Source organism: Xiphophorus maculatus, chromosome 14, assembly GCF_002775205.1.
Source record: "Xiphophorus maculatus strain JP 163 A chromosome 14, X_maculatus-5.0-male, whole genome shotgun sequence".
Classification (NCBI taxonomy): Eukaryota; Metazoa; Chordata; class Actinopteri; order Cyprinodontiformes; family Poeciliidae; genus Xiphophorus; species Xiphophorus maculatus.
The window spans coordinates 18,299,462-18,327,098 of NC_036456.1; the positions used below are offsets into that span (position 1 = coordinate 18,299,462).

At 36.7% G+C, this 27,637-nt stretch overlaps 3 protein-coding genes across 4 annotated transcripts; 2 read left to right on the plus strand and 1 right to left on the minus strand.

The window, feature by feature from the left end:
• Positions 1-3,800: 3,800 nt before the first annotated feature.
• On the plus strand, positions 3,801-12,021 carry bad (BCL2 associated agonist of cell death). Of its 2 annotated transcripts, none has more exons than XM_023346530.1 (4): positions 3,801-3,957; positions 5,733-5,885; positions 6,458-6,675; positions 8,278-12,021. In XM_023346530.1, exons 2-4 carry the CDS (start codon positions 5,741-5,743, stop codon positions 8,413-8,415), a joined length of 501 nt encoding a protein of 166 aa, XP_023202298.1. In that variant the 5' UTR covers positions 3,801-3,957; positions 5,733-5,740; the 3' UTR covers positions 8,416-12,021. The 2 variants fall into 2 exon arrangements, with proteins under 2 accessions (XP_023202298.1, XP_023202299.1); XM_023346531.1 differs by having other exon boundaries at positions 6,461-6,675.
• A 1,127-nt stretch (positions 12,022-13,148) lies between these two features.
• Positions 13,149-17,877, minus strand: LOC102219732 (glyoxal reductase-like). The gene is made up of 6 exons (XM_005799622.3): positions 17,809-17,877; positions 17,235-17,508; positions 17,014-17,159; positions 15,951-16,090; positions 14,859-15,017; positions 13,149-14,080 (listed from the first exon to the last, which is right to left on the minus strand). Exons 2-6 carry the CDS (start codon positions 17,486-17,488, stop codon positions 13,901-13,903), a joined length of 879 nt encoding a protein of 292 aa, XP_005799679.2. The 5' UTR covers positions 17,489-17,508; positions 17,809-17,877; the 3' UTR covers positions 13,149-13,900.
• A 136-nt stretch (positions 17,878-18,013) lies between these two features.
• majin (membrane anchored junction protein) lies at positions 18,014-27,622 on the plus strand. Its single transcript, XM_005799623.2, has 12 exons — positions 18,014-18,103; positions 18,223-18,339; positions 19,163-19,208; positions 19,298-19,373; positions 19,965-20,063; positions 20,255-20,271; positions 20,462-20,601; positions 23,273-23,339; positions 26,020-26,093; positions 26,676-26,719; positions 27,100-27,180; positions 27,309-27,622. The coding sequence occupies exons 2-10, from the start codon at positions 18,239-18,241 to the stop codon at positions 26,713-26,715; spliced, it is 660 nt and encodes a 219-aa protein (XP_005799680.2). The 5' UTR covers positions 18,014-18,103; positions 18,223-18,238; the 3' UTR covers positions 26,716-26,719; positions 27,100-27,180; positions 27,309-27,622.
• Positions 27,623-27,637: the final 15 nt, after the last annotated feature.

Consider the following 27,637-nt stretch of genomic DNA (forward strand, 5'->3'; position numbering starts at 1 on the left):
ATGAGCTTTAAAAATCAACTTGAAGAATCATTTTATTTCTCATATTGCATTTAGAAAGAGATTTAAGATTATCTTAAATTGTGTAATTACTGAAGATAAAAAAACATGTTAGTGACCTAAGATGTTAGTTTAAATAAGACAAGAAGAACTGAAGAAAACAAAAGTAAAAAGAAAACTACTTATAAAAAAGAATCTACATCTTAAAACCCAACGCTAGAAAACAGATTTAAACCTTAATATGAATAAAAAATCCTCATTGTTTGTATTCAGTAGTTTCATGTATTACATCAAGACTCTTTGAAAAGAACTGAATCTTCAGAAGGCATTTACGTCAAAGAACTGTTCAAATGATCCATTTTTTAAAATGCCATGTTTATAACAACATGGCATCTTTTCCTCATTGTAGTTTTCTATAAAATCAGAGACGTTTTTATGAGTGAAATTCACAAAAAAGTAAAAACATCTGCATAAAGCAAAATTAATATTTATTCAAAAGGTGAAACAGAACCACAGTATATATATTTTGTTTCATAAAGAGAAATTTAAAATTATAAATGTCAAATATCTACGTTATCTTTTACTGCAAATCGATACATTTTAGTGCTTACAATAGATGTCTGCTGCCATGACACGTCTTGCGTTGTATTCATTAAATTAAATTAATTATTAATTAATTAAATAATTAAACTAATGGAATTTAAAATAAAATAATAACGTTAATGTTAGGATCCAGGGTTGTTTGAGTTGGTTTTGGGTTTTGTTAATTTCGGTGTTCCTCTAATTTGATTAGATCAGTCTTGTTTCTGTTCAGTCCTCTGACTGATTCTAGTTTGTTCATTTCTTCTGACTAGTTATTCTTTGTTGCTCTAGTTTAATTATGCTACTTGCATCTAGTGTTAGATTTATTTCCCAGTTCCCTGTGTACACTAGCTCGCCCCCTGTGCCACTTTCCCTCTCTCTCTCTCTCTCCTCAACCTCCCCAGTACATACGTATATATATACATATATATATATAAATACAACTCATTCTCAGTTACTCCTTGCTGGATCCTCCTGTTAAATCCTGCTATACCTCAGTAGTGACCCCATTTTATCTTGTTGGCTTTTTGTTCTGGATTTCTGTTTTGGTTTGACTCTGGTTCCCTGTGATTCCTGCGTTTCTTGCTAACTTGTATAAGTTTTTTCATCATATTTTTTTATTAAAACTTTCAGCATGATCAATATTCCCAGCTGATCATGCACAAACTCACACTTCATAACAGTGCAGCTTGTTATAAGTGTGTAAAGTCGTTAAAAACAAAGAACGGGTCTCATTGCTAACTGACTTGATTCGTGTCGTTCAGGGTAAAGAGCCATTTAGAAGAATCTGATTGTTCACACTGCATTCAGCTTTAACTCACAATAGTTTCTCTGTGTCTGCTTAAGGAGGGCCTCCCCGCAGCATGATGCTGTCATCACCATGAGCAGGTTGTTTCTCTCAGGCTTTACTTAATCACATCTGTTAAATAAAATCCTGATGTATTCCAGGAGAGGTTTCGGTCGGTTTGAGACAGGATGTGGCACAGATCAAGGAGTGTGAGTATTTGTAAGAGATCTTGGTGTTCAAAGAGGAAAAAGAAGAAACGTTTGACACAGTGAGAGTGGCTGCAGCGGAGCCACACAGTCAGCATCCTGGCATTAAATTGAAAGGAACATTTTGAGGGGAAGCTGAGGAACACGGCTGCACTTGCACTCAAACAGCCACACACACACACACACACACACACACACACACACACACACGCCTGCACACACACACCAAGTGGTGGTTTGGAGACAGTGTGGGAGTGCATACGCCTCCGCTTCCCGAAATAACCCCCCAGATGAGGGGCAGGGAGGCAGGGTGAGGTTGGTGCAGGGAGATATAAATGGATGTTAATTGTATGGCTCTCAAACCCAGCCGACGGACTTACAAGCAACCAGTCGCAGTCTGAAATGTTAAGGTTTTTCTCTCCTGCTCACACACTCATCATGGCTGACAGCTCTGGAGCCAGTGTGCGCACACATCAGATTAACATGGATAATAATTTTACGGCTCTGGAATGAAGTTGAAATCCAACCAGAACTCTCATGTAATATTTTCCTTTAATCCTTCCAAGAATAGAGTGCAGAAAAGGGCACAGGAACGATAATTTCCTAAAGCTTCCTCCATTAGAGTGAGAGGAGATGACTCTGCAGACTTTCCTGGGCTCAGAGACACATTAGTTCTGTTTGGATGAATCCACTGCATCACAGTGGCGCAAACACAACTTGTTTCTCCCCTCCAAGTGTCAATTAAATACTTAGAAAAGAAAAATAGACTAATTTAGTCTCAAGCCTCCCAGCAGAAAGAGCAGCAACATTGAGGGTTAGAAGAGAAGCAGGAGAGGCTCTAAATATAAATGGTAGATAATTACACACTTGAATTTTCCACCTCTGATGTGCGGAAAGAAAGCAAAGAGGAGAAAGCTCTGTAAGATTACCAGTTTGCACACTACAAATACGCTCTGCAGAAGCATTTTGCTTTAGTGGGTTGTGTACATTTATATTTTTTAATGCATGTCTTGCTAATAATTTTATTTTATAACTTAATAAACCTAGAGGGAAGATGTAGACCAGGATTACTAGGAAGAAACCGAGACATCTGCTCAGTTTCTACTCAAACATCTCCACCTGCTGGTCAGCTAGGGAACTATACGTTACATTTTTGTCTCCTCAGCCTGTTTACTGTTATCACCAGTTAAGTGGGGGAAAAAATAAACAAGTGCAGACACTGACCTTAATATTATACAAATATGGGGAATAAATATTAGTATTTTTTTTTTTTTACATAAATCTATGTATGGATTTATAGATCAGTAGTTTTATGTACAGAAATTACAAGAATAAAAGACCAAAGCAAGTTCCAAATCAAATCGTGAGTGAAAGTGTCAGAGCCACTTTGACTAACTTCAGCCCTGTTATGTTTCAGGAGGTTATATTTGATAACCTCCTAATGAAATAAAAGTAAAATTAAATAAATAAAAACATGTTACTTCCCATTTTTACATTTATTTAGCCCCTATTAAAACTGTGGTGTCCAAAATGTGGTCTAGGGGCAATTTATGCCCCCTGGAATGATTTTGCATGGCCATAAACCTCGATTTAAGCATGACTTTCTAATTTATTTAGCCAATTGTGCAAATTAATGCAGATAAAAACGCTAGGGTGCAATTTCTATTGACACAGGCATGTTAATATATTCTTGAAACAAAAAAACTTTAGGTGAAACGAAAAATATTAATTAAATTTGATTGTAAACAAAACCACAAACATCCAGTGAGCACTTATTTACATGTAACTAAACAAACAGTAAGCATGTCCTGTTCTTGCTTCTGAAAATCTAGACAGAGGTTATCTACCTGAAATTTTATTTTGTCCTTTTTTTTCTTAAGCCACGAATGTCATGTCTCAAATATTCAATGATTGATTCTTGCTCATTTAATTAAAATATTGTTTTTGATTTATTAATAAGCAAATAAGAAGAAAAGAATATATATATATATATATATATATATATATATATATATATATATTTTTTTTTTTTTTTTTTTTTTTTTTTTTTTTTTTGCAATTTTAGTTGAAAAAGATATACAAAATACAAACATGTGAAACTTAAAACTGGTGACAGTCTGGACACCCCGGTATTAAACCAAATGTAAGATGCGCACCTACCTCTTACATTACGGTAAACCGAAGAGACAAACAAGTCCCGGTTCGCAACAGTGACGTCAGCACGCCGCGAAGTGGCTCTGACGCGCGGCGATTGGGTGAGCCAGGAGCTAAAGTGTGTTACAGAGTAAAAAACGAGACGCGGATGAGAACAACAACAGCTGCCGCCCCATGAAGCCAGCTAAAGTCACAGTCTCACTCCTCGGGCTCATGCTGTAGAGACTTCGGGTAAGGAAACCCGCCTCATGAGGCGTTTTTAAAAGCCGTAGTTAGCGGAGACTGGCCGCAGCAGCTTCCGCCCTATACGAAGTTTCTTTTGTCTTCCTCCGACAACAACAACAAAACAAGACAGGCAGTGTTCAGACCGATGAACACGGTTTGTTGCCTCTGTTAATAAATGTGTAACAGCAAGTCATCAATAATATAACTTATTAAAGCGTCTTGGGAAAGAAAAGTGTTTGTTTTTGTGCGGCTATTTCTTGGAAATACCTTTGGACCAGTTTATGGGGGTCAGTGCAGCGAGGCTGATAGCAGCTGGGTGTGTTAACACAGGTGGTTCCTTCACAGAAACTCCCACTAATGATCCATCTTATAGGTTCTGGATGGTTAGATAGTAATATGTGAAGCAGCAACATTATTATTGGGATACATTTGGAGTAAATGTTGCTTTATCAGGCTTGTCTCTGAGGAGACGTTCACCCACACAGGTCAAAAATAGAATAATGTGAGTATTAACTTAGTTTAGCTCAGCTCAGTTTATTTATTCATAATCAATTCACAATGAAAAAGAAATGAAAATTAATTATCAGTTGCATAGCAATTCAAATTTCAGGTTAAAATGTAATTCCTGTCCCCACAATTTATCCTAATTATAATGCCCTATTCAGATCCAGTCGCAAACAGTCCAAATTGTAATACAGTGCAAACACCTTTGCAAATGTAAAAGGTTAAGTGTCTAAGAATTCTTTAAACAGTAAAAAGTGCTGAGTCGGGAGTACTTTCTATATGAAAGACACATCACTGGCTTTGCTAATGCAATATAGCCAAACAAAAACATTTTGAATCATCGACGAGAAGGGAAGTGTTTAATTTAAAAACACTCTAATGTACTTTCAGTTGGAAAGATTTTTCACTGGCCTTGTTTGGAAAATAAACACAGCTAAACAAACAGTGTGCCATCAGTATATTCAGTGGGAAAGAAAATAATAGTACGCATAGCTCTGTAAGAAAACCCGGCTAACCTTAGGATCACTGAGCCAGGAGTACTTTCTATTGCAAAGTAATTTTTCTCTGATGGCTCCACCTGTGCCTTCATCCTGGAAAGAAAGTCTGCTAAAACACATATGTGGTGTATATGAGGAGGAATAAGAAAGTATTTATGTATGGTCAGTGGCAGCAATGTTTCTGTGTTTATTGTTTGAAATGAAATTATTGGGGAAAATAAAGATCGAGAACTTGAGTGGAAACAGAGATGCTACGTAAACATTCTTTGCCCTCATCAAAATAAGAGCATAAATATCTAACTACTATAACTATTCTCAGTGATTGATAACCAATGCTTCAATGCAGATGTTGAGCTTTATTCGACTGAAAGTCTACAAAACAATCAAATAAATTAGTGCTGTAGAATTTAGCAGAAAATAGTAACTTAGGTGTGTTGAACATTAAATTGCTAACCAAAAATTAGCTCTATTAACAATGCAATTCCTTTTCCATTTAATGCATTCGAACTCTAAAGAAGCATATGTAGAGCAAAGTGTGTACCTCGTTTCTAAAAGCTGTCAAAAGTATTAATTAATTTGTACATGCAACTTCCCTCCTATTATGCTAGCTCAGTGTCTGATACTTTCAGGTGGGAATCCAATCATCAAGGTTGGCTTCTTGGTATTTTTTCAACTGAGAAATCAAAAAATGTGACTCCCCAGGACATAATGGAGTCTAATCAATCTTACACTTTCATTTCTCGCTGTCTTAATCTCTTAAATTTGTCTTTTGGTCTCCAGATGTTACGATGGACACAAAATTTACAATTTCAGACGGTGAGTCGGACCCATCGGAAGACGTAGAGGAAAGAGGAGACTTGCAGCTAATGCAAGAAAAGGAGAAGCCGCTCAGTCAACGCCACACCCTCACGCTTCCTGAGCTCCGATCTACAAGTAGGCAGACAGAGACGATTATGGGAACTGTGGAGTGGGTGTTGAGGCTATAAAATGGGTGAATGTTAAGGTAAAATATAGAAAGAAAATGGCCCATGCAGGAAATTTGCAATTACATTTGCAACTGCAAGCTTTCACATCAGTCTAAACTCTGGTTTTTATGCTAGAATGTCTCTTATTTTGAAGAAATCTTAAAAAATAAGTGAAATTCTTTGAGAAAAAATATATTTTCTGGGTATTTTTATGCAGTTTCTCACCAAGCAGCCCTGAATTAATTGTGTGAAGTTGAACCTTCAACTACTGATCTTTACATTCACACTTCATGCGAGGCAAACAAAGAAAGTATCTCAATGTTTTCTTTCACGAATGCTATTGAACTTGTTTTTCCACCGTAGCAAAAATATCAGGGATGCTTAGATCTCTTATCTCCAAGATTTCAATCTGTTGTTTTGTCTTCTGCCCTAATTGCTTTGTTGGCACCAATTAGCAGAACCTGAGCAGAAGAAAGGAAAACATTATACACATTCCAAGTAAAATCCCTGAGACCCATTTGTCCTTTATCCTCTCGTTAGCAGGTCGGGTGAGACTGAACTCGGAGTCCATCGCTTCCACCATCTCCAGAGAGGTGGAGCTGCAGGCAAGGGGGGAAGAGGAGGTTGGGACCCCCACTGAGGGCTTTCCATTCAGGGGCCGATCTTTATCAGCTCCTCCCTCCTTGTGGGCTGCCAAGAAGTACGGCCGGCAGCTTCGGAGGATGAGTGATGAGTTTGTCAACCTGCTTGATAAAGGGGTGAGGATGAGGAATCTCTAAACTTTATTGATGTTAAAAAGCTTAAAGTGTAACTAACCCGTCTCTGAAAGCATAAGCCCCGCCCCCTGCCCAATTTAGAACAAATCCACTGAAGTGGGCGGAGCCAAGAGACACTGAGGGGCTCAGCAAAGTGAGGGGATGAGTGGAGGGGCTTAAGCGAGGCTCTGGTTAGGAAGAAATAAGCAGCTACCAATTTATCCACTTTGTCACCATAATTAGCAACTTTTCAGACCAATCTAGTGACTCTTTTTGTTTTATTTAAAGTGTAACTAATCCCCAAATAAACATGTTTTTGTTAATAAACTGTTTAGATAGGTTATTTTGGGGTCTATCTATATTTTTCTGTGCCAATTTTGACATTTTTGTGTAAATTTGTTTAGTTCTGCATTATTTTGCCTAAAGCCGTCTCAGTGTTGGCCTCCTTCAGTCAAACGGTGCCTAAGCAGTAGGATTCTCCTATTTGTTTGAAACGGTATGCCGTTACGTCACACCGTATTGGGTTTGGTTGTAAAACTATCTAACTCAGACACGCAGCCCCTGTGAGTCGAGTTGGAATAGTGAGCTGAGCTTGGAGAGCTTTGATTGATAGTTTCTCAGTTTTACAAATGTGTGATTTATTTGCAATATGAGTAGATTAGGTCTGCTCTGCTCTGACTGTAGGTGTAGGGATGCTGTTGAACGACTGTGTCAGATTGGCTGCAGTGCTGAGGAAGCAGGAGAGGCTAATGGCAGCTAATGGCCGTTCTCGCTGCTCGCTCCGGACAGACAGACAGTCTGCCTGCTGATTGTTGTAGTCATAAAATATCCAACAACACAGAAAAAGTCTCTAGATCAGTAGTTTAAATTTTGATAAAAAGTAAATAATATAGTGACAAAGTGGACAAATTGACATCAGTTGACCTGCTCATCCCCACACTTGACCACGCCCCCCTGTGTATCTTGACCCCGCCCACTGCGTCAGGGGGCGGGGTTATGCTTTCACAGACAGCTTAGCGACTTTTCCACCAACTAACAAAGTCATTCTTTGTTTACCTAGCAACAACCCACTCACCCTTCGGTTACCTAGCAACGATCTGCTGAGTAACTGACGCAGCTGCAGTTTAAGGTTTTGAAACTGTTCCTCATAACTGCTAAAAAATGAACAAACAACAGCCTGGAGTGAAAACTGTGGCTAAAACAGGAAATGTTCCACAAGTTTTGAATTATTTCAGATATTTAAAATAAACAAATGAACAATTATTGACGTTGAACCGCTTATGATAACGTTTTCAGCCGAATCTACCAGCCCTAAACTTAGATACGCTTTCAGTCAATACTCGTTATTCCTACTCCTGATTCGCCATGGGGCCCGTGTCTCTTGCCCTCTTTCAACCCAAAGAGGGCAGCACTGAGACCATTTCAGGCAAATTATTGAAGAGTTTAACAAATTTACACTGAAATGTAAAAATTTGCACAGAAAAATAAAGACAGCACCTTTAAAAACCAATTTGTGCAGCTTATCTACAAAAAACAGTTGCTTTGGAGTTTAGTTATTACTTCAATATGGTAATCGTTTTATGTTTCTGCTTTTGTGTCACCTAGGAAATGAGGAATGTGAGCAGTGATGGGTCGAACAGACCGATTCACCACTCCAGGAGCTGGTGGAGCTACCTCTTCAGTCACCAGGAGACAGAGGGAGAGAACAACCACCACGAAAACCACGCCTCCCGCACCGAGTAGACCCTCATAGAGGAGCGCAAGAGTTGATCGAGGTTTTATTGGTGGGAAGAAAAACCACTGAACAACCTGTGACTGGAAAAAAGGTTTCCAGATTTAAGGACTTGGTTAAATAGATCATTTATAGGTTTTGTTTTTATGTCTTTGCTATACACATTAGATTGTTTTATTACGTGTTAGCTGTAATTTAGTAATGTTAGGCTGTCCCTTGTGTCATAGGAAAAGTAAGTCAAAATACAGCGAAAGTGAGATGATATCTTAAAAGTTTATTTAGACTTGCAATTAGTGGATGGAAGAAGTTGGTATTTTACATTGGAGTTTATTTTATTGCACCAGAATCTACAAATGAACCAATTTGGATTTTTGTTTTGGTCTCATTACACATGGGAAACGGCTCAGTTTGCTACTTCTCCATACACCCCAATGTTACACCCATCTTCAGGGTTGCTGGATATCAGGAAAATGCAGTTGCAATATTGCTGCTGAATACTGATTGCAAATAACTCATGTTTTTCATTTTGTTTTGTTTTCCATCGTCGTCATCTTGTCCTCACTTCTCTCCCGGAGCTTTAGCATCTTGGTCAGTACAATCTAGATCTAGATGGTCAAATATATTATCGACAATTAAAGTCTGAATGATTGATTCTCGTAATTTATCTCTATAGGCTTTATAAATTGGGATGCCTGTTCTGATTTGGTACTTGAATGTACTTACGCTTTACATATCAGTCAATTTCCATTCATAATATTATACTTTTATAAGTTATGAAAATAAATGTTCACAAGGATACATAAATTTAACTTAAAATTGGGTACCATCTTTCTATAGATTTGATATCACACCTCTATTTCCATCGGTTATGATTCATTTCTGCCTGCTATTTTTTTTCGATCTTATTCATTGTCTTCTCACAGTAGAGGAGAAATTTTGTTTCAATCAACTGCAAGATTGGACAAAGAAACTCAAAGACATGTACAAACAGTTCACAGGCAAACTGCTTTTTCTGGGAGAAGAGGTAGAAAACTGCAAAGGTATGAAGTGGTTATAGGGCATATATCATCATTTTTACATCTTATTTTTATAACTATGTTCTGATGTTTGGACTGGTTCTTAAATACACAAGTCAAGGTTTGCCTAAGAAAAACAGCAATGGAAAGTCTGCAGCTGTAATTTAAGTCAAGATTTTTGTATCGATTTATTCAATTAGAAAGAAGAAATCAGGAAAAAAGTTCCCTTCAGGCAGTGGATTTGAGACTCAACAGACCGGCACCCAACCTATGGATTTAAAAGCTCTCTGTGGTCGACCAAAAAATCTGTCATTTGGAGGAAAATTCTGGAAAAACCAGAATATTTTAAATTAGGGAGCCATGCAGTGATTATGTGTCTCCTTTTCCTCCACATAAGTGCGTTTTACTCATAAAGGTTTAACTACATGATGGTAACATAGCTGTCCAAACCTTATTCCGAGGACTTCTTTAGCAAAACCACTCAAAACCACTTTTGTCTATCTACAGTTGGTTTCTCCATTAAAAGTCACTTCAAGCTAATGCTTCCCATGTCGGTTCCTTATCCCGGCAAACTTTATGCTCACAAACAACAGCTACAGCCACTTCAATGGTCAGGCTGTTGACTACCTGTCATGGCGTTAACCGTGTTGCATACTCGCCTCTTCAGATCCGTTTAATATAATCAGATGAAGTATCTTTTTTTGGTCAAGAAAACAATTCGTCCTGGTAGAAATCTCTAGACTGTTTCATTGCAGACATATCTATATATGGTAGTGCCTTCCTGTTTTTGCAAGCTTCACTCAAGGCTTTTGTTCTTCTTTCTGAAAAGTGTGGTTTACAGATTACTTACTAAATGTAACTGGAAAAACAGATGGGAATTTCTTTACATTTCAAGATTTGAAGGTTTTAATGTCCAATATGATGATAAATGCCCTTTAAGGAGTTAAAACAAGCCCTGTTTCTTCACAGTTTTGTCATGATTTTTAATGTAATCGGTGAACCTTTAGTGTTTTTTTGGTTTTTTTATACAAACTTCTCGTTCCACTGCTTGCAAGCCTTTTCTATGTTAAACAATCGTGCTTGACTATCAGAGAACTGCTTTATTAGAACAAATTTATCAAAAGAGCAACAATCTTGTTAGTGGGACAATCTGTGACGATGCACAAATATTATAAAACTTCAGGGTTTAGATTGTAGCCGGTGACATTAAAGCCTAAATATAAAAGCACAAAACAAGCCTATCTTTTTAAAGACTTTGACAAGCAAAAAAATTAAAAAAACAAACATGGAAAAAAAAAGATTTTTAGCTGTAAATATGTTGTAAATATTTATTCAAATGACTTTGGTGGAGGTTTTAAATACAAATGGATTAACCAGAAGTTTATTTACGAGGTTTCCCAGCTGTTCAGTAAGCAATAGGCTTTGCACAATCCGCGGCTGTTGTGATAAATGTTACTGTTTTAAATGAATCGACTGCTGCAAGCCTCAACAAATGGCAGGATGAGTTCTCATCTTGTCTTATTTAAAGACGAGATGCTTTTTGTATCCAAACTGTCCGCAGACTTTGTTCTCTTCACTTTGTACTCTTGTTTTTATAAAAATTGTTAAATTTCATCAGCATCGACGTGTGGATAAAACTTCTCACTGGAATAACTTGTATTGTACTCTGATTTATGAGCAATTCTTGGCACATATTTAAACATTTTTGGATATCATTATTGCCTCATATAAAAATCAGCCTTTCATACACAGATTGGTTTAAAAAAACAAAGCAAGGCTTGTCTAATATGTGATTATTAACAATGGTGATAAGTTCGTTCTGCTTGTGTCTTATCGTCTTCCTCTCGGCTTGTAGGGTTGAGTTGTGAAGTGCTCTGGTTTGTCTATAATAACATTTATGGCTCTGGTTCGGTCTTCTATAGCTTTTTCATTTTTATTTTTGCTTATGTATGCATTTTAATCTGAGAACTCCAGACAATCTGAACGGTGCCACAGAGACTGAACCAACGACTGTTTAAAAACGATTGATGACTACTGTTGGATCCCATTTCTTTTACTTTAATTTCATCACTTAGGAAAGCTTTACGTCTCAATAGGTGGACATTTACTTGAACTCTGATGTGGAAGCGGGACTAGATCCGAACCGAAGCTGAGCTGGGATTTAAGTGCTTAGTTATTAAACGACCTGCCTTGAACGTTTTTGTTACCAGTGAATCGACAACACAGAGCCGGCCTTGAACTTTTTTCCCCAATCAGAGCCTTAAACTACACATTCGCTGTCCCCATTTAGCGCTCCAGAAATAGCGCAGTAGGTTTAGACGGATGTGAGCTCTCTGTCCAGAACTGAGAAGAGACATTTCAGATTCTGACAGACCGTATCCGTAGAGTAAAAAAAAAAAAAAAAACTCGCATGGCCACCAGGAGTTTTGCATACGATGCTAGCATTACTTGAATCTACAGATGTGTGCAAAGAAAACTGAATTTTATCTGATTTTTCGTTTCTATTCTTTTTTCAGTTTTTAATTACTTTTTGTAAATGTATTTTCTCTACAGCTGTGAAAATTGATATATGCTGTCATGAATAAATGATTTTAAGATTGACTGAAGTTGTCTTAGTTTCTGTCGTTTAGTAAAAAGACGATGCTTTGAAAACTGTAAAGATGAACAATGCAAAAAAAGTATTTTTGTCTAATTTCTAGGTACACTTGAAATTATAAAAAACTGATTAGTAACTTTTTAGCAATATATAATAGCATGTTTTAAGTAAATAATTCCTTAATATTGATGAAAAAGTACTAGTTCTACTGACAGATTATTTTATTTAACAAGACATTTTCCCCATTTTTAAGTAAAATAATCTGCCAATGGAACTAGTATTTTTTTCCTCAATATTAAGAAATTGTTTACTTAAAACAAGATCCTGTCTTGCTAAAAAGTTACTAACAAGTTAGTTTTATCTTAATTCAAGGGAACCTATATATTTACACTAGAAACTAAACAAAAAACATTTGATAGCATTTTGTGTTTTTGCAGTGAATTAAGTTTATTGCAGAGTCTAAACTTTAAAAAGTATGGGTTAACTTTTAATTTTTAGTTTCAGGTAAATTTAGATTTTAAAAGATACCTCGAGTTTCCTTTTTTTACATTTTTTATTTTTTAACTTGCGTGTCCGGTCTGGCAGTCTGACACAGAATTGTTGTCTGAAATGTGAAGGAGTGTAACAGGATTACCGTCACAAGAGAAGCGTTACAGCTTTTTCTGAACCGTATTTTCCGGACAATAAGTTGCTACTTTCTTTCCCCCATTGGTTTGAACGCCGCATAAAGAGCGTAGTATGGGCTCAAGAGCGAAACGCAACAACGAAAGAGAGACTGAAGTGCCACTGTGTTTCAATTCTGACACTGAAGAAGACGACTGTAGTCGCAGGAGGAAGATGAAGACTATAAGTTTTCCTGGTAAGCTACTGTATTTTTCTTTTAAGCAGCTGTCTTACAGGTTACTGTTTGAAAAAACATTTATGGTACATATTTGTGTATGTTACTGGTATTTCATTAGAAGTTGAAAAAGTGAAAATATCTTGTTTCAACATGGCTACCAGTGGCTAATGTACAAGTGCTGCCATATACTGTATGTGTTGGTTTTAATGTAAAATATGATGTGGAACATCTGGCTTCATAGTGAGGTTAAATTGCACACAGGTGATTTTTATTAATTAGAAAACTTCTGAAGACAGTTTGTTACACTTTATTGAAGACAGAGTAACACAAATGCAAGGCACATTTTTTAAATGTGTACCTGTAAAGAAAATGTATAATTATCCATCCACTTCAGATGTGCGCTGCTTTGTGTTGGTCAGTCATATAAAATCAAAACAAAACACAGTGAAATGATTGGCTGAAGAAAGTTAAAACTGTAGCACCAAGCATTTAATAGACACAGTTAATACTAAAGATGGCATGAAAATAACCAAAAAACAAACATTCAAGGCCTCAGCTTTAAGGATATTTTCAAAAACAGAAACATTTGTGCTCAGCTTTGGTCCACAAACAGAAACAGCCATTGGTTCTCCTGTTGGTAACAATGACAGCTGGACTTTTGTTTATTTTCAGCACACAATGTTTTCAACACATTAGAAGTTTTCATGTCAGAACAAAGTGAGATACCCATGAAAAAACAAAAGTTGCTATTGTTGTGAAATCAGGAAGTGATAGCGGGCGATTGGCAAACTTCTTAGTTTTTCTCACAGTAAAACTGTTTCTGTGTGAATGAGAGGTGCAAACAGCAGCATTTTGTAAAAATGTGCAGATTAATCTTTTTAACATAATTTTACCTTTAAATGTTAAAATATGTAGAAATCCTGTAGATACTTGGTTTAAACAGCAAACTGAGAATCAACTACGAAGCAAATATCACGTCTGCATTTTCCCTCTGTTAAGGTTTTAAAACATCATGGCAGATCTTTCCACCCACTGCTGCTGTTTCAGGCCACCTCCGATGGATCCCAGCAGAACCTGTGACCACAGTCCAGAGCCGACAGCCGGTCCATATCTGGGTCGCTCAGGGTGAAGTCGAACACCTCGGCGTTCCGCAGTATTCGCTCTGGATTTGAGGATTTGGGAAGAACCGGGATGCCCTGCTGCACCGCCCAGCGTAACAAAACCTGGTAGGCGGCAACAAAGAGAAAAAAATTTAAATACTGGCACTAAAACAGTTGCTGGGTTTAAATTATAAATGTGCACAAATATTTGTCTATATTCTACTAATGTCAAAAAAACATAATTTTACAATCCTGCCATTTCTGTTAAATAATTAAAATTGCATTTAAATAAGCTTGTTCAAGTGATAAGTCATTAAAAACATGGTAGCTAAAGATGTAAATGGTTACATGAGATTTATTCATCAGCCATGGCGCCAGCGCTCATCATGCACCAACCATGAGAGGAAATGTTGGGATGTTATTCAGGCGTTGGAGCGTCAAACCCCTTACACGTGGGTTCGGCGACATTTTGGGGAACTTATTGTCAGTCATTTTACAGAAGAGCCATGGATTCAAAACGTTCAAATGACACAACTTTTTATAAACTGTGCAATGCGGTGAGAGCTCTGGAGGAGCCGGCATCACATCACGTTTAAAAAATAAAAGCAAACCATCATCCTACTTCTACTTCCTGTCGTCGTCGTCATAGTTTTGGCCAGTTGTAACATCCAGATGTTGATCACGTGACTCGCGATGAGAAAAAGTGTTTCCGTTTCACTTCTGTGACATACATCTATGTTGATATGGCTGAAAAATCATCTCATCCCAGCTCAAAAAAAAAGCTTTTATCAAAAACTTGTGAGCTTTTTTCGAAATTGGTGTTTCCGTTAAGCAAATTTATTTTTGTAATTTCAAGTTGTGCAGCTTTATGCTTAATGGAGACACAGTAAGTGATGTGCACCTGTGCAGGTGTGCGTTCGCAGTTCTTTGCCACCTCCAGGATCACCGGGTCAGTGAGCAGCTCTCCTTTCCCTAAAGATGAGTACGCTTGAAAACAGACACCAAACTCCTTACACAGACTCCTCAGTTCAGGCTGGCAGAGCCGCGGGTGAAACTCCACCTGCAGGAAGCAAAAACTCAGAAATAAACCAGACACACTGCAAAAATACAAAATATTACTGAGCATTTTTGGTCTACTTAGCATATTTGAAATAAGTCAAAACTAACTTAGAAGTAACTTTTCAGCAACAAATGTTAGCATGTTTTAAGCAAATAATTACTTAGTATTGAAAAAGTACTTTTGTAGAGCAGAACAAGACATTTTTCCCCAATTATAATATCCTAAATTAACGGCCTAAGCCATTTCTTGATAAAAAAATTACTTTGGCCATTATTTTATCAAAATGACTGTAAGAACATCTTGTTCTACTGGTAGATAATTTCACTTATCACTAGTACTTTGTTCTCTGCTACTATACAGACTCTGTCGTGATTGCTAAGGCTAGTTAGCATGGCCACCAATGACAACAGATCAACGGTTTCACTGTAATGGTAATTTGTTTCTCCATCATTAGCACATTTAGCAGCGCGTTCATGATGTGACTCACAGCGCTAAGACCCTCCTCCTGACTTTGATTGGTTGTTTTTGGTCGGGAGCTGTGCATTTCTTGAAACTGTGATGGTAGCTCCGGGAGGAGATGAATTTTTTCACATATTATCTGTCTCATATTATGTTGCCATGACATGGTGACAGTTCAAACAAATATGTAAAAAACTTCTTTTTAAAAAAAGTAAAAGTTACATAAGGCAGTTTTAATACTCAAATACCATGAAGCTCAGCCAACAGCTAAAGCTTGGACCAAAATGAGTCATCAACAGAAAGTTGATCCTTGAAAGATTAAGGTGCTGGAATGGCCTAGTCCAAGTTCAGAACTCAATCCTGGTTTGAAATGCTGCAGTGGAGAGCTGAACGATGTGAGAGACTGACAGTCATGCAGAAATCCACTGTGATTAAAGGCTAATGCATAATGGGGGTATATCTCATGTGTCCTACCTGTAAAACTGCAGGAGGAACTTTACAGCTTTGCATCAGAGCTCTCATGTGTGCTGGTGTGTAGTTGGAGACTCCAATGGCTCTCAGCTTCCCCTGACCATGCAGCTCCTCCAGACTAGCCCAACTCTGAGCTCGGTTACCTGGAATCAAACGTTACATCATCCTGTTACACAAAGCCTGCATCTATATTTTAGGGAGCAAACATGAGAGGTCAGTGTTATTCAGTGAACACAGTACATAATGCACTAATCATTCAGCAAACCCGGGAAATAAAAAAAACACTTTAACCACTGAGATATTAATTCATATTAAAGTGAAATTAGAGCTGATCTCCATCGTAACATCTTAATTACAAGAGTTAAGAGTAAAAATGTGTCAGTGGAAAACTAAAAACAACCACTATGAAGAATCTGTAAGAGCCACAGATTATCCTAATATAAACTGAATTAGTTATTTTTCTTTCTGGAGCCTTAAGGTTTTGCAAACTGGACCTCTGTGATTAAAAATGTCTACATCAATGAGGCTTTATTGATGAGGTCAAATCAAGTTTATTTATAGAGCACATGTCAGCAACAAGGCACTTCAAAGCGATTTACATCATAAAAACATAATGCAGCAACCAATTGTGAAACAAGCAGTAAACATTAAATTTTGTCAAATTCCATAGTCAAAATCATCATGCAAATGAACATTGATCAATATAAATATCTATTGATCAATATTCCACTTACTACTAGTCAATGGCAACTCTAATCAGATGGGTTTTTAAGAAACCCGGTGTTTGATGCCAATACAAGAAAACAACCACAAATAAAGATTATTTATGTCCAACACCAAACACTCAAAAACACATAAACAGGTTTACCTGTGCAAAAATGAATAAGCTGTGCTCTAGTAGTAATTTGTGTTGGACTAGCACATAAAATCCCTATAAGATATTTTAAAGTTGGTGGTTGCAATGTGTCAAAAGTTGAGAGAGCTAGAGTGGAAGGAAAAGCATTGCACTAGATTGCAATAAAATTTTATTTTTCCAAGGAAAACAATAGTATGATCTGTCATGTACCTGGGTTGCAGTCGTCAGCCACTGGCAGTCCTTGAGTACCGGGCCAGTGGACCAGGTAGAGGTCAATGTACTCCAAGTCCAGCTGGGACAAACTGTGGAGAGCCCCCTCCATCGCCCTCACACCTTGATCCTTAGGGCCCAGCTTACTGCAACAAAACATAGAGGAAAGGACATTACAGGCAATGTAAACAATTAACTACAGAAGAAAAAAAAATAACCACCTGGTTATGAACACATCCTCTCTATTCAAGCCATGTTTTGGAAGAAGTTCTCTCAGAGCTTTGCCTAAGTCAGCTTCATTGCGATAGACCGCTGCACTGTCGAAGGATCTGTATCCAGCAGCCAGAGCAGCATCCACAGCCTGATAAACATCTGCAGGGCCACAGAGCTTGTAGGTCCCCAGACCCAACAGGGGCATCTGAAGTCCGGTGTTCAGGGCAACAGAATGTGCAGAAGAGACAGGCATGGGAGACATCTGATGCTGAAAACCCAGCTCTGTCAATAATGAAGAAACATACGGGGCATGGCAATTAAACACTAGAATAAAATGGTGCAAAATAACATTAACGCATTGTAAATGTATGAGCTATAGCAAAGTACAAGAGCTGAACTTAAAGCTGTAAACACCATTCAATAATTACAGTTAAATGATCGGTATAAGCTTAAAATTGTCATAAACATCACAGTTTTAACTAATCTCCGTTGAAATAATTTAAGATAAAATAACATCAACCCCAAACTATTCACTTTTAACAAGGAACAGCAGAAAATGTCAACTAAACAATAAAAATCTACCTTGCACAACGCTGACAACTGCAAAAAACTTCCGGTTATCAGCTGGCAGTCATGTGACAGACAATTGGGCGGTTTTTTGCCGTCACCATAGTGACATTTGCCCTGGCGCCGCTGATTGGATGACGACGAAGCCAATCAGAGTAGCGCAACTGACTTAGAGGCGGGAATAAAGACACGAGAAACGGGCTTGATTGACGGGCAGGTTGTTAACCGTTGACGTCCTGCCGCCTGCCGGAGATTGAAGTTGCTACAGAGAAGACGAATTTGACGACGCCATTTTTCTGCTGCTATTACGGTAATTAGAAGACCGTTAGAATGGGAGTTTATTTACAAAACTACCCGATAATAAGTTGAACAATTATTTTAAAAATGCGTTAAAAGTTTAAAAACTGTTTGTACGTTATCTAATTTCAGTTACGGCAGGTCAGAGATGGCGCTGCGGCCCTTTTCTTTCCCATCCCCAGAAACTCGCTTCTTTACAGCTGACAGTTTAATCTACAAGTTCAAGATTAGAGGAGGAAACAGCTTCAGGCAAGGCAGATATTCATGTTTTTACATTATTCTCGCGTCCTTCGGAGGTTTGAGGGAAAATCACAACCTTTTAACATAAGAGAAAGAAACTCTGGTGTCTTTTTGTTGACTCAGAGCCAGAGCTACAAATATTCTGTCAGTTATCCATGTGTGTGTTTTCAATTTTTTTTTTATGAATGTCATCATTATTGACTTACGTGTTCACCGTATATCGAAAATATACATGCATTTTCTGATACTTAACCACTTCATTGGAAATTTTAGCCATTAACTGCCTCTTTTTTTTTTTTTGTTTACCCACATGTAATTTTCAATCTTGCTAGGTTTTGAGTTGGATTTTTATTTAATTACAAATGATCAGAAATTCTAAATTTGACCATTTAAATTCTTTTCATGCAAAACCCTTAAAAAATATATATCAAATGCTATTTTTTATTCTCCAATCAGATATTTTCAAATTTGATTTGTTTGTTTTTTTTCGGGTGTAGTTCTTGAGCTTGGCAGTATAAAAAAAGAGGCAGTAATATTGTTTAACTCCAGGAAAACTTTTGTTAATGCAATGTTTGGATGGTGGGCTAAAAAGAATAAATGTAATGCTCACAAATTACTTGCACAAATTATGGGGCCACTGGTTGAAATGTGTTTTTATAATTTTTTAAATTTATTTTTACAAATTCTTTCTAGATTTTATGCATCATGCTTTTATGTTTTCTATTTATGTTATGTTAAGGGTGTCAATATTGACTTTTTTATGGTTTTATTGACCTGAGTCTGTTATTAAGGTTATTTGTACTTGTGATATCATTTTTTTCTATGTACTCAGTGAAGATGAGGCTTTACAAGAAGGAAGCTTTGATCAAGAAATGGAGGTAATTTCTTTGTCATTGCCAGTTAAAACAGTTTTTTTCATCTGTGTATGTTTCTTTTTCTTACCCTGTCTCATATTTTGTGCTTTCAGGAAATTGTCAGAGCTGTCCTTGGCAACTTGGACTGCCTCCAGCCCTTCTCCACTCAACATTTCATCATTTTTCCTTGTATCCTTTCCTTTACTTTATTTGCGAATCATTGTCTTAATATATATCACCCCCCATTTAGCCAGTGTTTGGTCTGTTAACCTGAAATTGGCTCATCAACAGTTACATGGGTCTTCCTTTGTATAAAACTTGTGATTTTGGTCTGCTGTTTGCATCTACTACAGGAAACTACCTAAAAAATTCTATAGTCTCAAAGTCTATTTGGTATGGAATTGGATTAAAGTAGTTTCCAGAAACTGGAAAAGAAAATCAAGTATGAAAATATTTTTATTTTCAGGTTTAGTTCCTTGTTACATTGTCAACATGATAATTATGAGAGCTTCAAAAAGTAAGTTCCCCCTATCAATGTCATTATACTGGTTTTTAAATAAAAGTTGTGTTAAAAAAGTGTTCACATTAAAATTCAAAAATTCTTTATTAATCCCAAAGGTAAATTAAATAAATAAAAACTGAACTATTTAAATTAAATAGTTGCGTTCATCCAAGCAGCTTATTATTGCACTTAAAACAGTCCTTTGTGGTATGAATATTGCACACACTGGTACTGTCAGCCATCCATCACCTAAATGTTTCCTTGACTTTGCCTTCCAGACAAAAAGAGCTGGGGGAAAGTGTGCAAACACGATGCGAAGAAGCTGTCATTCTATCCCTTTGCTATCATCCTCTACCTGGAGAAGAACACGTTCAGAGGTGAGAATGGATGCAGCATCTGTACGATAAGCAGACAGTATCACTGCTAAAGAACTACGGTTTATTTATCTGCTAGTGGAGCTTTAATTAAGACGAAGATGAAGAAGTGATCACAAGCTTTTAGGCAAGCTGGATGTGATAAGGAGCGAATAAAAGATTCCTCTAATGTGGAAATATTTATCTTGTTTCAGGGAATGAAAGAGAAAAGGTGAGTAATTCTTTCTTATTCCCTAAAGACAAACAGTAAAGCCTAAGTATCACCTTTGTAAAGGTGCCTTTTTTGTGTGATATTCATGCAAAACCATTTCTGCTTTTAAGTTTTGTGTAATATTAAAGCTATCTACCCTGATGTAAGTTTATATAAAAACGAGCTGTTAAGTTTTGTATTTTTATTTTAGATGAAGGAAATGCAGCTCATTCCCACTTTTTCTGATGAGCCAAGGCCAAAACGCAGCCGCGGGGACTCACCACTAGAGGACGCCATTATTAAACGATTAATGAAAGACATGGACGCTGAAAGCAGCAAATCAGTGACTGGGTGAGTACATGAAGTTGAGTAATATTCATATTAGAGTCACACAAGCTTGAGGTTGGATTAATATTTAGCAAATTAGCCTTTGTTAGGGTTGGTATACTATTGATAATGCAGCCTTTTTTGGTATAATGGTAAAAGTTTCATATTTATATCTATAAAAGACATGTTTAGCTGACAATTTCTGTATCAGAAGCGTGTAAAGTCAGTTATATCAGTGCTATATTTTGTTTAGCATTCCTGCAATCATATCGGGCTTTATGCAACCTAACAAAGTTCTTCTACAGCTCAAGTTTTTTTAGTTCCTTTAGCAGATTTTGCTCTTAAAAATCAGATAATTTAAATTTGAGACAAGCCAAAAATCCTATCAGAATATTCAGAATATAACTTATTTTTTTCCAAATATTGCCCCGTTTCCACCTGTAAACTGTGTTCTGTGGATTTCATTCCAACACAACTTGCACGCATGCAAATCTAATCGTATTTTATTTAACACTTATTTACGTTTCTGGAGTTACCTGGTTGATTGTTGCGAGTTGCTGAGTTTGCAGCAACTGCTCTGTTTTACAGAAGGAAACCTCCAGTATGAGCAGCAACCTGCTGTGACAAACTGGGGTTTTATACAGCAGGAAATACACAAAGAACAGAAAAAATCAAAGAAGTCTTTAGTCTGGAATACTTTCTATTGGAAAAGAAAGGCAATTTTTATATTATAGCTCCACAATAACCACAGAACTAAGCCCCCAGTCAACCCAAACTTTTCTTGTTTTTATGAATTTTCGGCTTCTGTGAAGCACTTTGTGCTATTGAAATAAAGTGACTTTACCAACCAGCACATACAGATACTTTTGTCTTTTCACATCATACTAGGTGAGATCACAGCAGCTCATATTGCTGTGATTACTGATTCAAAGAGGCGTAGATTACGGTACTGATCCAGGACTGATCTCTGTGTTGCAACCCTCACTCAAGCTGTCCAAATGGATTCAGTGCTTTCAATACAAGCAAAGTCGTTGCAAATTATCCTAGAAGTTTTGTATCTATATCAGATTTCTCAGATTAGGTGGACAATGGAGGATGGTACGATGGACTGAGCTGCTGCTGTACATTACACAAACCCTGGATTAGCCCTTACAGTTGATAGTGGTTATGGATTTATTGCTGAGTAAATATAGTTGCATGTTTCAGCAGATATGAAACCTAACAATGAACAAAAATGCAATGACATAGAGGCAAATTTTATGCTACTTTTAGATAGGTTTACAGTGTTGGATTCTCAGTTTGTGCCATGTCAGAGATTGAAAACCCACTCAACTATAAAAATATAATAAAAATCTAAACATTGAGTACATATTTGAGTTTATGTATTACTTAAAAGTTTCCTGCACTCTTATAACACCAGAACAGCATGCTGGTTAACCTTACATCATCAAACAGCATCTCAAAGGCTTTGGTACACTCATTCATCGTAATTATCACAGTTTTACTCACACACGAACGCGCTTCAGCCGTTCTCGCAGATATGAAAGAGACTAGAGGCAAGCGGGCGCCACATCAATCACTCTGACAGTCCGATCAGTGTGGCGTAAACGATTATTTCGATTGTGCATACACACATGAAAAAAGGTTTTTTCCTGACTTTAGATTGTATTTCACTTATATAAACAGAATCCTCTACACTTGCTGAGCAGACGCTTAGATGCACAAACTGTGTAAACATCCTAAAACACAAAAGGGCCGGGAGCATCAGCAGCATTTCTCTGGTAATCTTTGAGCTGTTCTCACAGATTAAAACCCAGAGATGAGAGTTTAAGCTACAATAACAGTATATCAGTGCGGCATCTACAGCTGTCAGTGTTCAGCTCTCAATGGTTTCTTACAAGCTGCTTCACAGCTTTGTCTTTATGTCTGAGTATGTGTCTACATGATGGCCTGCAGCAAAGATTTGTTTTTTTTTTGTGCTTAACCAAAGGTGGAAAAAGTAGAAAATAATGCACTCAAGTAAAAATACAGCTACTTTGATATTTTTTCTTAAGTAAAGTAAAGTTACTAGTGTGAAATGTGGCTTAAATTAAAAAGTAAAAAGTACCTCACTAAAATTTTACTTTGAATAAAACTTACTTTTTATGAGCAGAAGAAAGTTCTGCTCTTGAATTTTAGAAAAGGAAAAAATAACATATTGGTCTCAGTTTTAATTAAAGGAGAATTTTGACATGAATATTTGGGAGTTATGTTTAATTTTAAATGGACATAAATGTCCAATATTTTCTGTCATCAGCTATATAAATATAAATATGAAAGTCCTTATTTTATCTAAGCATAATTTAATGTAAAAGTAAAATACAAATGAATAAAGTCATAATAAAATGATATGAATATTTCTGCTAAAAATCTGGTAAGTAAAGTTAATCTATAAAGCACTTTTCACAGACATTTTTGGTGATTTTATACACCAAAAACCATCCTTCAGTTATACAAAGAATGATAAAAAGCATAAGAAACTTAATAAAATTATGTCAAAAAGCTTGAGAAAAAGAGTCTTCAGATTTTTAAATTTCTCTCTTGTTGTGTCTTGCGTCATATAAAAACATTACTTTAATTATCCTTGATATAATTCCCATATGATGACAGTATAATAAGGTATTTTACAAAGGTTAGTGTTGTGTCTATCTTGCAGGATGGTGGAGTTGGAGCATCAGCACACGGTGGAGGAGGCAGCGCAGGATCCAGCAACTACTGAAGAGGTGAAACTTTTTACTAAAGGGGATTTATTGTGCAAAATTTACATTTTGCATGATTTTGTGCTTCCATTTGGGTTTGAACTGCTTCTAAAAAATACCCAAATGCTTAAAGAAAACACCCAGCGCTATTTCTGGCAGTAAATTAATGTCTTTTGTGTCTGAAAAAATGAGCCATTTAAAAAACCTCTTGAATGTAACAACACAAATCAGAAGGCACTGCGCTGTTACCTAGCAACCCCAGCTTGGGTTGCTTTGCTCCAGCATGTTTGGTCAGCTGATTTTAATGTTGTATGCGCTGGACAATGGCAGCTGAAAAAGACAAGACAAAACCAAATCCTGCACTTGTTAGTGGTGCTGGAGGCTCCACTTCTGCTTTTCAAAGATGTACGGTTGTGTGGTTGCACATCTGTTTGCAGCCATTTTCATATGCGAGTGAAAACATTGAATTGGGGGTCGTGGCCAGCAGTAGCTTATTAGGATTTAAAGTGACAGGACGCCCTAAGACAGCTCATTCTGAAATTAGCTCAAAATAGACAGAATTGACCAAACAAATCTCTTTATCTGAGAATCATTTTGGGCAGAAAATGTATTAAACACGTTTTGTATAGCCCTAACTTTTTCAAGGAAGCATAATACCCTTAATCTCAAATTAAAGTTATTTTAATTTATATACTTAGAAAATATTCATCTGCCAGTTTCAGTCTCATATCTTTTTTATTTTCTTATCTAACCCATTTAGATGTAAAAATAGAAGCACACGTAGCATCACCGTCTTCCTTACTACCTCAGGCTAGCTGCACTGACAGATGGGATAACGAGGGCGATTATGGTTAATAATGGCATTACATCAGGTTGTATGAGTAAATGTGTGATTATGTGTACGTGAGCGTTTCTGCTGATTGTGCTTCAGTTTGATTAGCAACTAAGTCCCCAAATTACCCTCCTCCGCTGCCGTCATGCCCCCGGCCTTTTGTCTCGCCCGGTCCTTTGTTCTTCCACTCGTCCACTTTGACTTTTTTCTCCCCTTCCTTTGCTTAGTTTGTTCTTAACATTTGCTACAGGTAGAAAAAAACATTTTCAAACTGCCAGTGGCGGTACAAATCTTCAAGCTTTTAGAAGGGTTCAGTTTGGACAGCATGTTCTGTACAAAGTGTGCCCTTCTGTCACGAAGCTCTTCTTGACATGTGTAATGAACATTTTCATGGAGCTTCTCGTTTATCAGTGTTCCTGGAGGTTGGTTAATGTATTTTACAGGTTTGGATAAGAACAGGAGTAGGCTTGTCACAATAGCAAATTTTGTTGGACGATAAATTGCCCCAAAAGTAAATGTGATAAACGATACTGTTGCTTTGATACCATTTTCAAGCAATGTAATGGTATATATAATGCAAGAACACACTGTCAAAGGTCAATAGACTTTGGAAGTTGAAGACGTTTTAGATATCCACAATAAATAAACAAACAACAGTAACAACAAATAAAATTAATTACATCTCTGTAAATGAAATTGTCCTTCAAAAATGGTACTAGCTGAGACTAAAACACTAAACGGAAAACTTTTGTCAGTTTTTGGTAGAAAGAGTGAGAGAAAAGAGAAAAATGATAATGCAAATGGAAATTAATTATTTTAATTTATCACTTGATTAATTCATTTAATGCTTAATGTGCTAGGCCTACACAGGAGAATAAGAGAGTATAAGGAAATAATTTAATTTTACTTATACTTATTTATTCGTATGAGATTTGGTGATATTGAGACATAATGATATTTGAGGTGACTGCTGTCTTGCAACCGTAAGCTAGCTGAGGTCATCATGGCTTCACCTGATGAAGTTGTAATGGAAGATGCCCCAATTACTCTTAAATAATTAGTTCTGGGGTTTCTAGTTGGAACAATAAATAGTGATAGAGTAACGGCTAAGACAAACAATATGTTAGCACTGCAAGGACAGACACTGTACAAAGCACAGAGTGTTGCTATATGAATAATTTATTATATAACATTTACAACAACATTGAATTTCCTTTTAATATTTTGTAAAAAACCAAAAGTTGTACCACTCCCCCATTTATGTCATGTTAATCTTTTGGGTTTTTTTTAATGTAAAGTAGATAGGTGTGCCAACTGAGAATAGAATAAGGCTCAACGATCTAGGTGAAAAACTTATCACGATACAAGTGTGTCATATAAGTCGATATTGATAATTATTGATTAGTTCTTGTTTTAAATATCCAAAATATGGCAAACTGGTGGCGTGGCATTTCTTGTTTTATCCAGTTTCCTCTTGAGGTGTTGTACTCATTTTCTTCTTTCACTCTACTTTTTTTTATTTTTAAGCAGTTATGAGCCTCATTGGTTAAACCTTAAACTGCTGCTCATGTTACTCAACAAGTTGTTGCTAGGTAACCATAGAATGAGTGAGTTGCTAGGTAACCAAAGAGTGAGTGAGTTACTTGGTTCCACCACCCTAACTTAGCTGGAGGTTGAACAGCTAATACCGTTCCTCTGCCTACATCTCCCAGAATGCTGTGCGGTTCTGGATCGGATTTTAAATTATTGGACATTCAATTAGATTTATTTTCTTTTGATACTGAATACGTGTCTACCGGCATATAATGGTATTGATTTATTGCCCAGCCCTGTGGTTCTTCAACTGCTTAATGAGTTTGATTTCTTCCACAGCCTCAGATGATACAGTTCACAGCAGAGAAGGACAGGATGCCTGAGAAACCAGGGATTCTCAAGCAACTTATCAGGTTGGTCAATCAATTAGACAATAAATAAAGGGCATTAGACATCAACAGCTTATGACAAGTTTCATAAGCTGCTGACTTACGTAGTTTTTTAATTCATCTTCCAACATTAGTGGAGTCTGGTAGGCAACCGATGCTCCTCCTGTAATCACACCACAGCTTTTCCAGTCTGTTTTTCCTTAACCCACAAACATTAAAAATATTTGGAGAGAAACTAAAAAGGCATGGCTGTTCAGCACACTCAGACCTATGATGGTTATATCACTGAGCTTCGTTGACTTTCATGCCCAAAGCTGAAGCAAGAGCTGAATTGTACTGTAGAAGTCCAAGAAAGAAGTTGAGAGATTACACAGTGTTGGGGAAATCCAGCTACTATCTGCAGACTTTTTAATATTCCTCTGACAAGTCTGGTGAGACAGATGCCAGATATCCTCAGGCACATTTAGGACTGACAAGCCCATGTATGGCGTAAGCTTGCAGTTCAGGCTCAGAGGGAAACAATAGCTGCAATATGAAAAAAAATACTTTTTATGGCAGTGTTGACTGTTCAGTTTGTATTCTTCTCTCTCTTTCTCCTTTTTGCAGAAAGGTCTTCCCTTTCATTTTCAGACCTCCTGAAGATTAAACAGGTGATTTTTAGAAGTTTACTCCTACACAGTACTTTACTCAGATTAAGTTCATTCACGCTAAGAGCTTGGCTACATTTAAAACTAGAACACTGTCATGGAAGTGGGACCCAAAATGATTGAAGTTTCTTTAATTTTAGTGCAACAGAAAACCAAACCACACTAAAACAATGAATGACAACTTACTTAAATAAGAAGGCAACTGAATTGGGAGAAACCATTACAGGAAATACACAACTGAAGAAGGATCAACAAAACAAGAATATTTCCTTTCAATGCATAGCTAATGAAACATTTACAAAGCAGGTCAAGCAGAATATATTTTAATTCCAATAATTACTCCACATAGAAACACACCACTAATCCATTCCCTTGTGGTGCAGACCCAGAACTAATAACTGTGCACAATCCACCTGGGGAACGTTTTACCTGTGCACACCTGCTGGGAGAGAAAAATGGCAGAGGTGAGTATTCACAACAAATTGAACTGTTATATTTTACTTCCTTAACGTTTTAATTTTGTGTAATTATGGTTTAAACAATAATTTAATTAAATACTTAAAATTAAATGACCAATTTTACCTTTTTGCAGAACATGCTATGATGAGGCCTATTAAAGAAGCCACACCAAGAAGTCAAATAACCAAATTATAATCTGTTTATTGTTTTCCTCTGTTGTCTTTCACTAACATTTCATTAACTATAAATATAAGAATAGTTCATTGTTACAAAAACAACATCACAACGAGTAGTAGATGAAGAATAGGCAAATATTTATTTAAAGGAAGTAGGTAGTGCATTATTTTGTTTAATTTACCATTTCCAACAGTCTTTGTTTAATTTACAGATATTATTTACAAATGGTCATTGAAGTTCAGATTCATAATAAATACATTTTCTACATTCTTTTGGTCTCCTGTT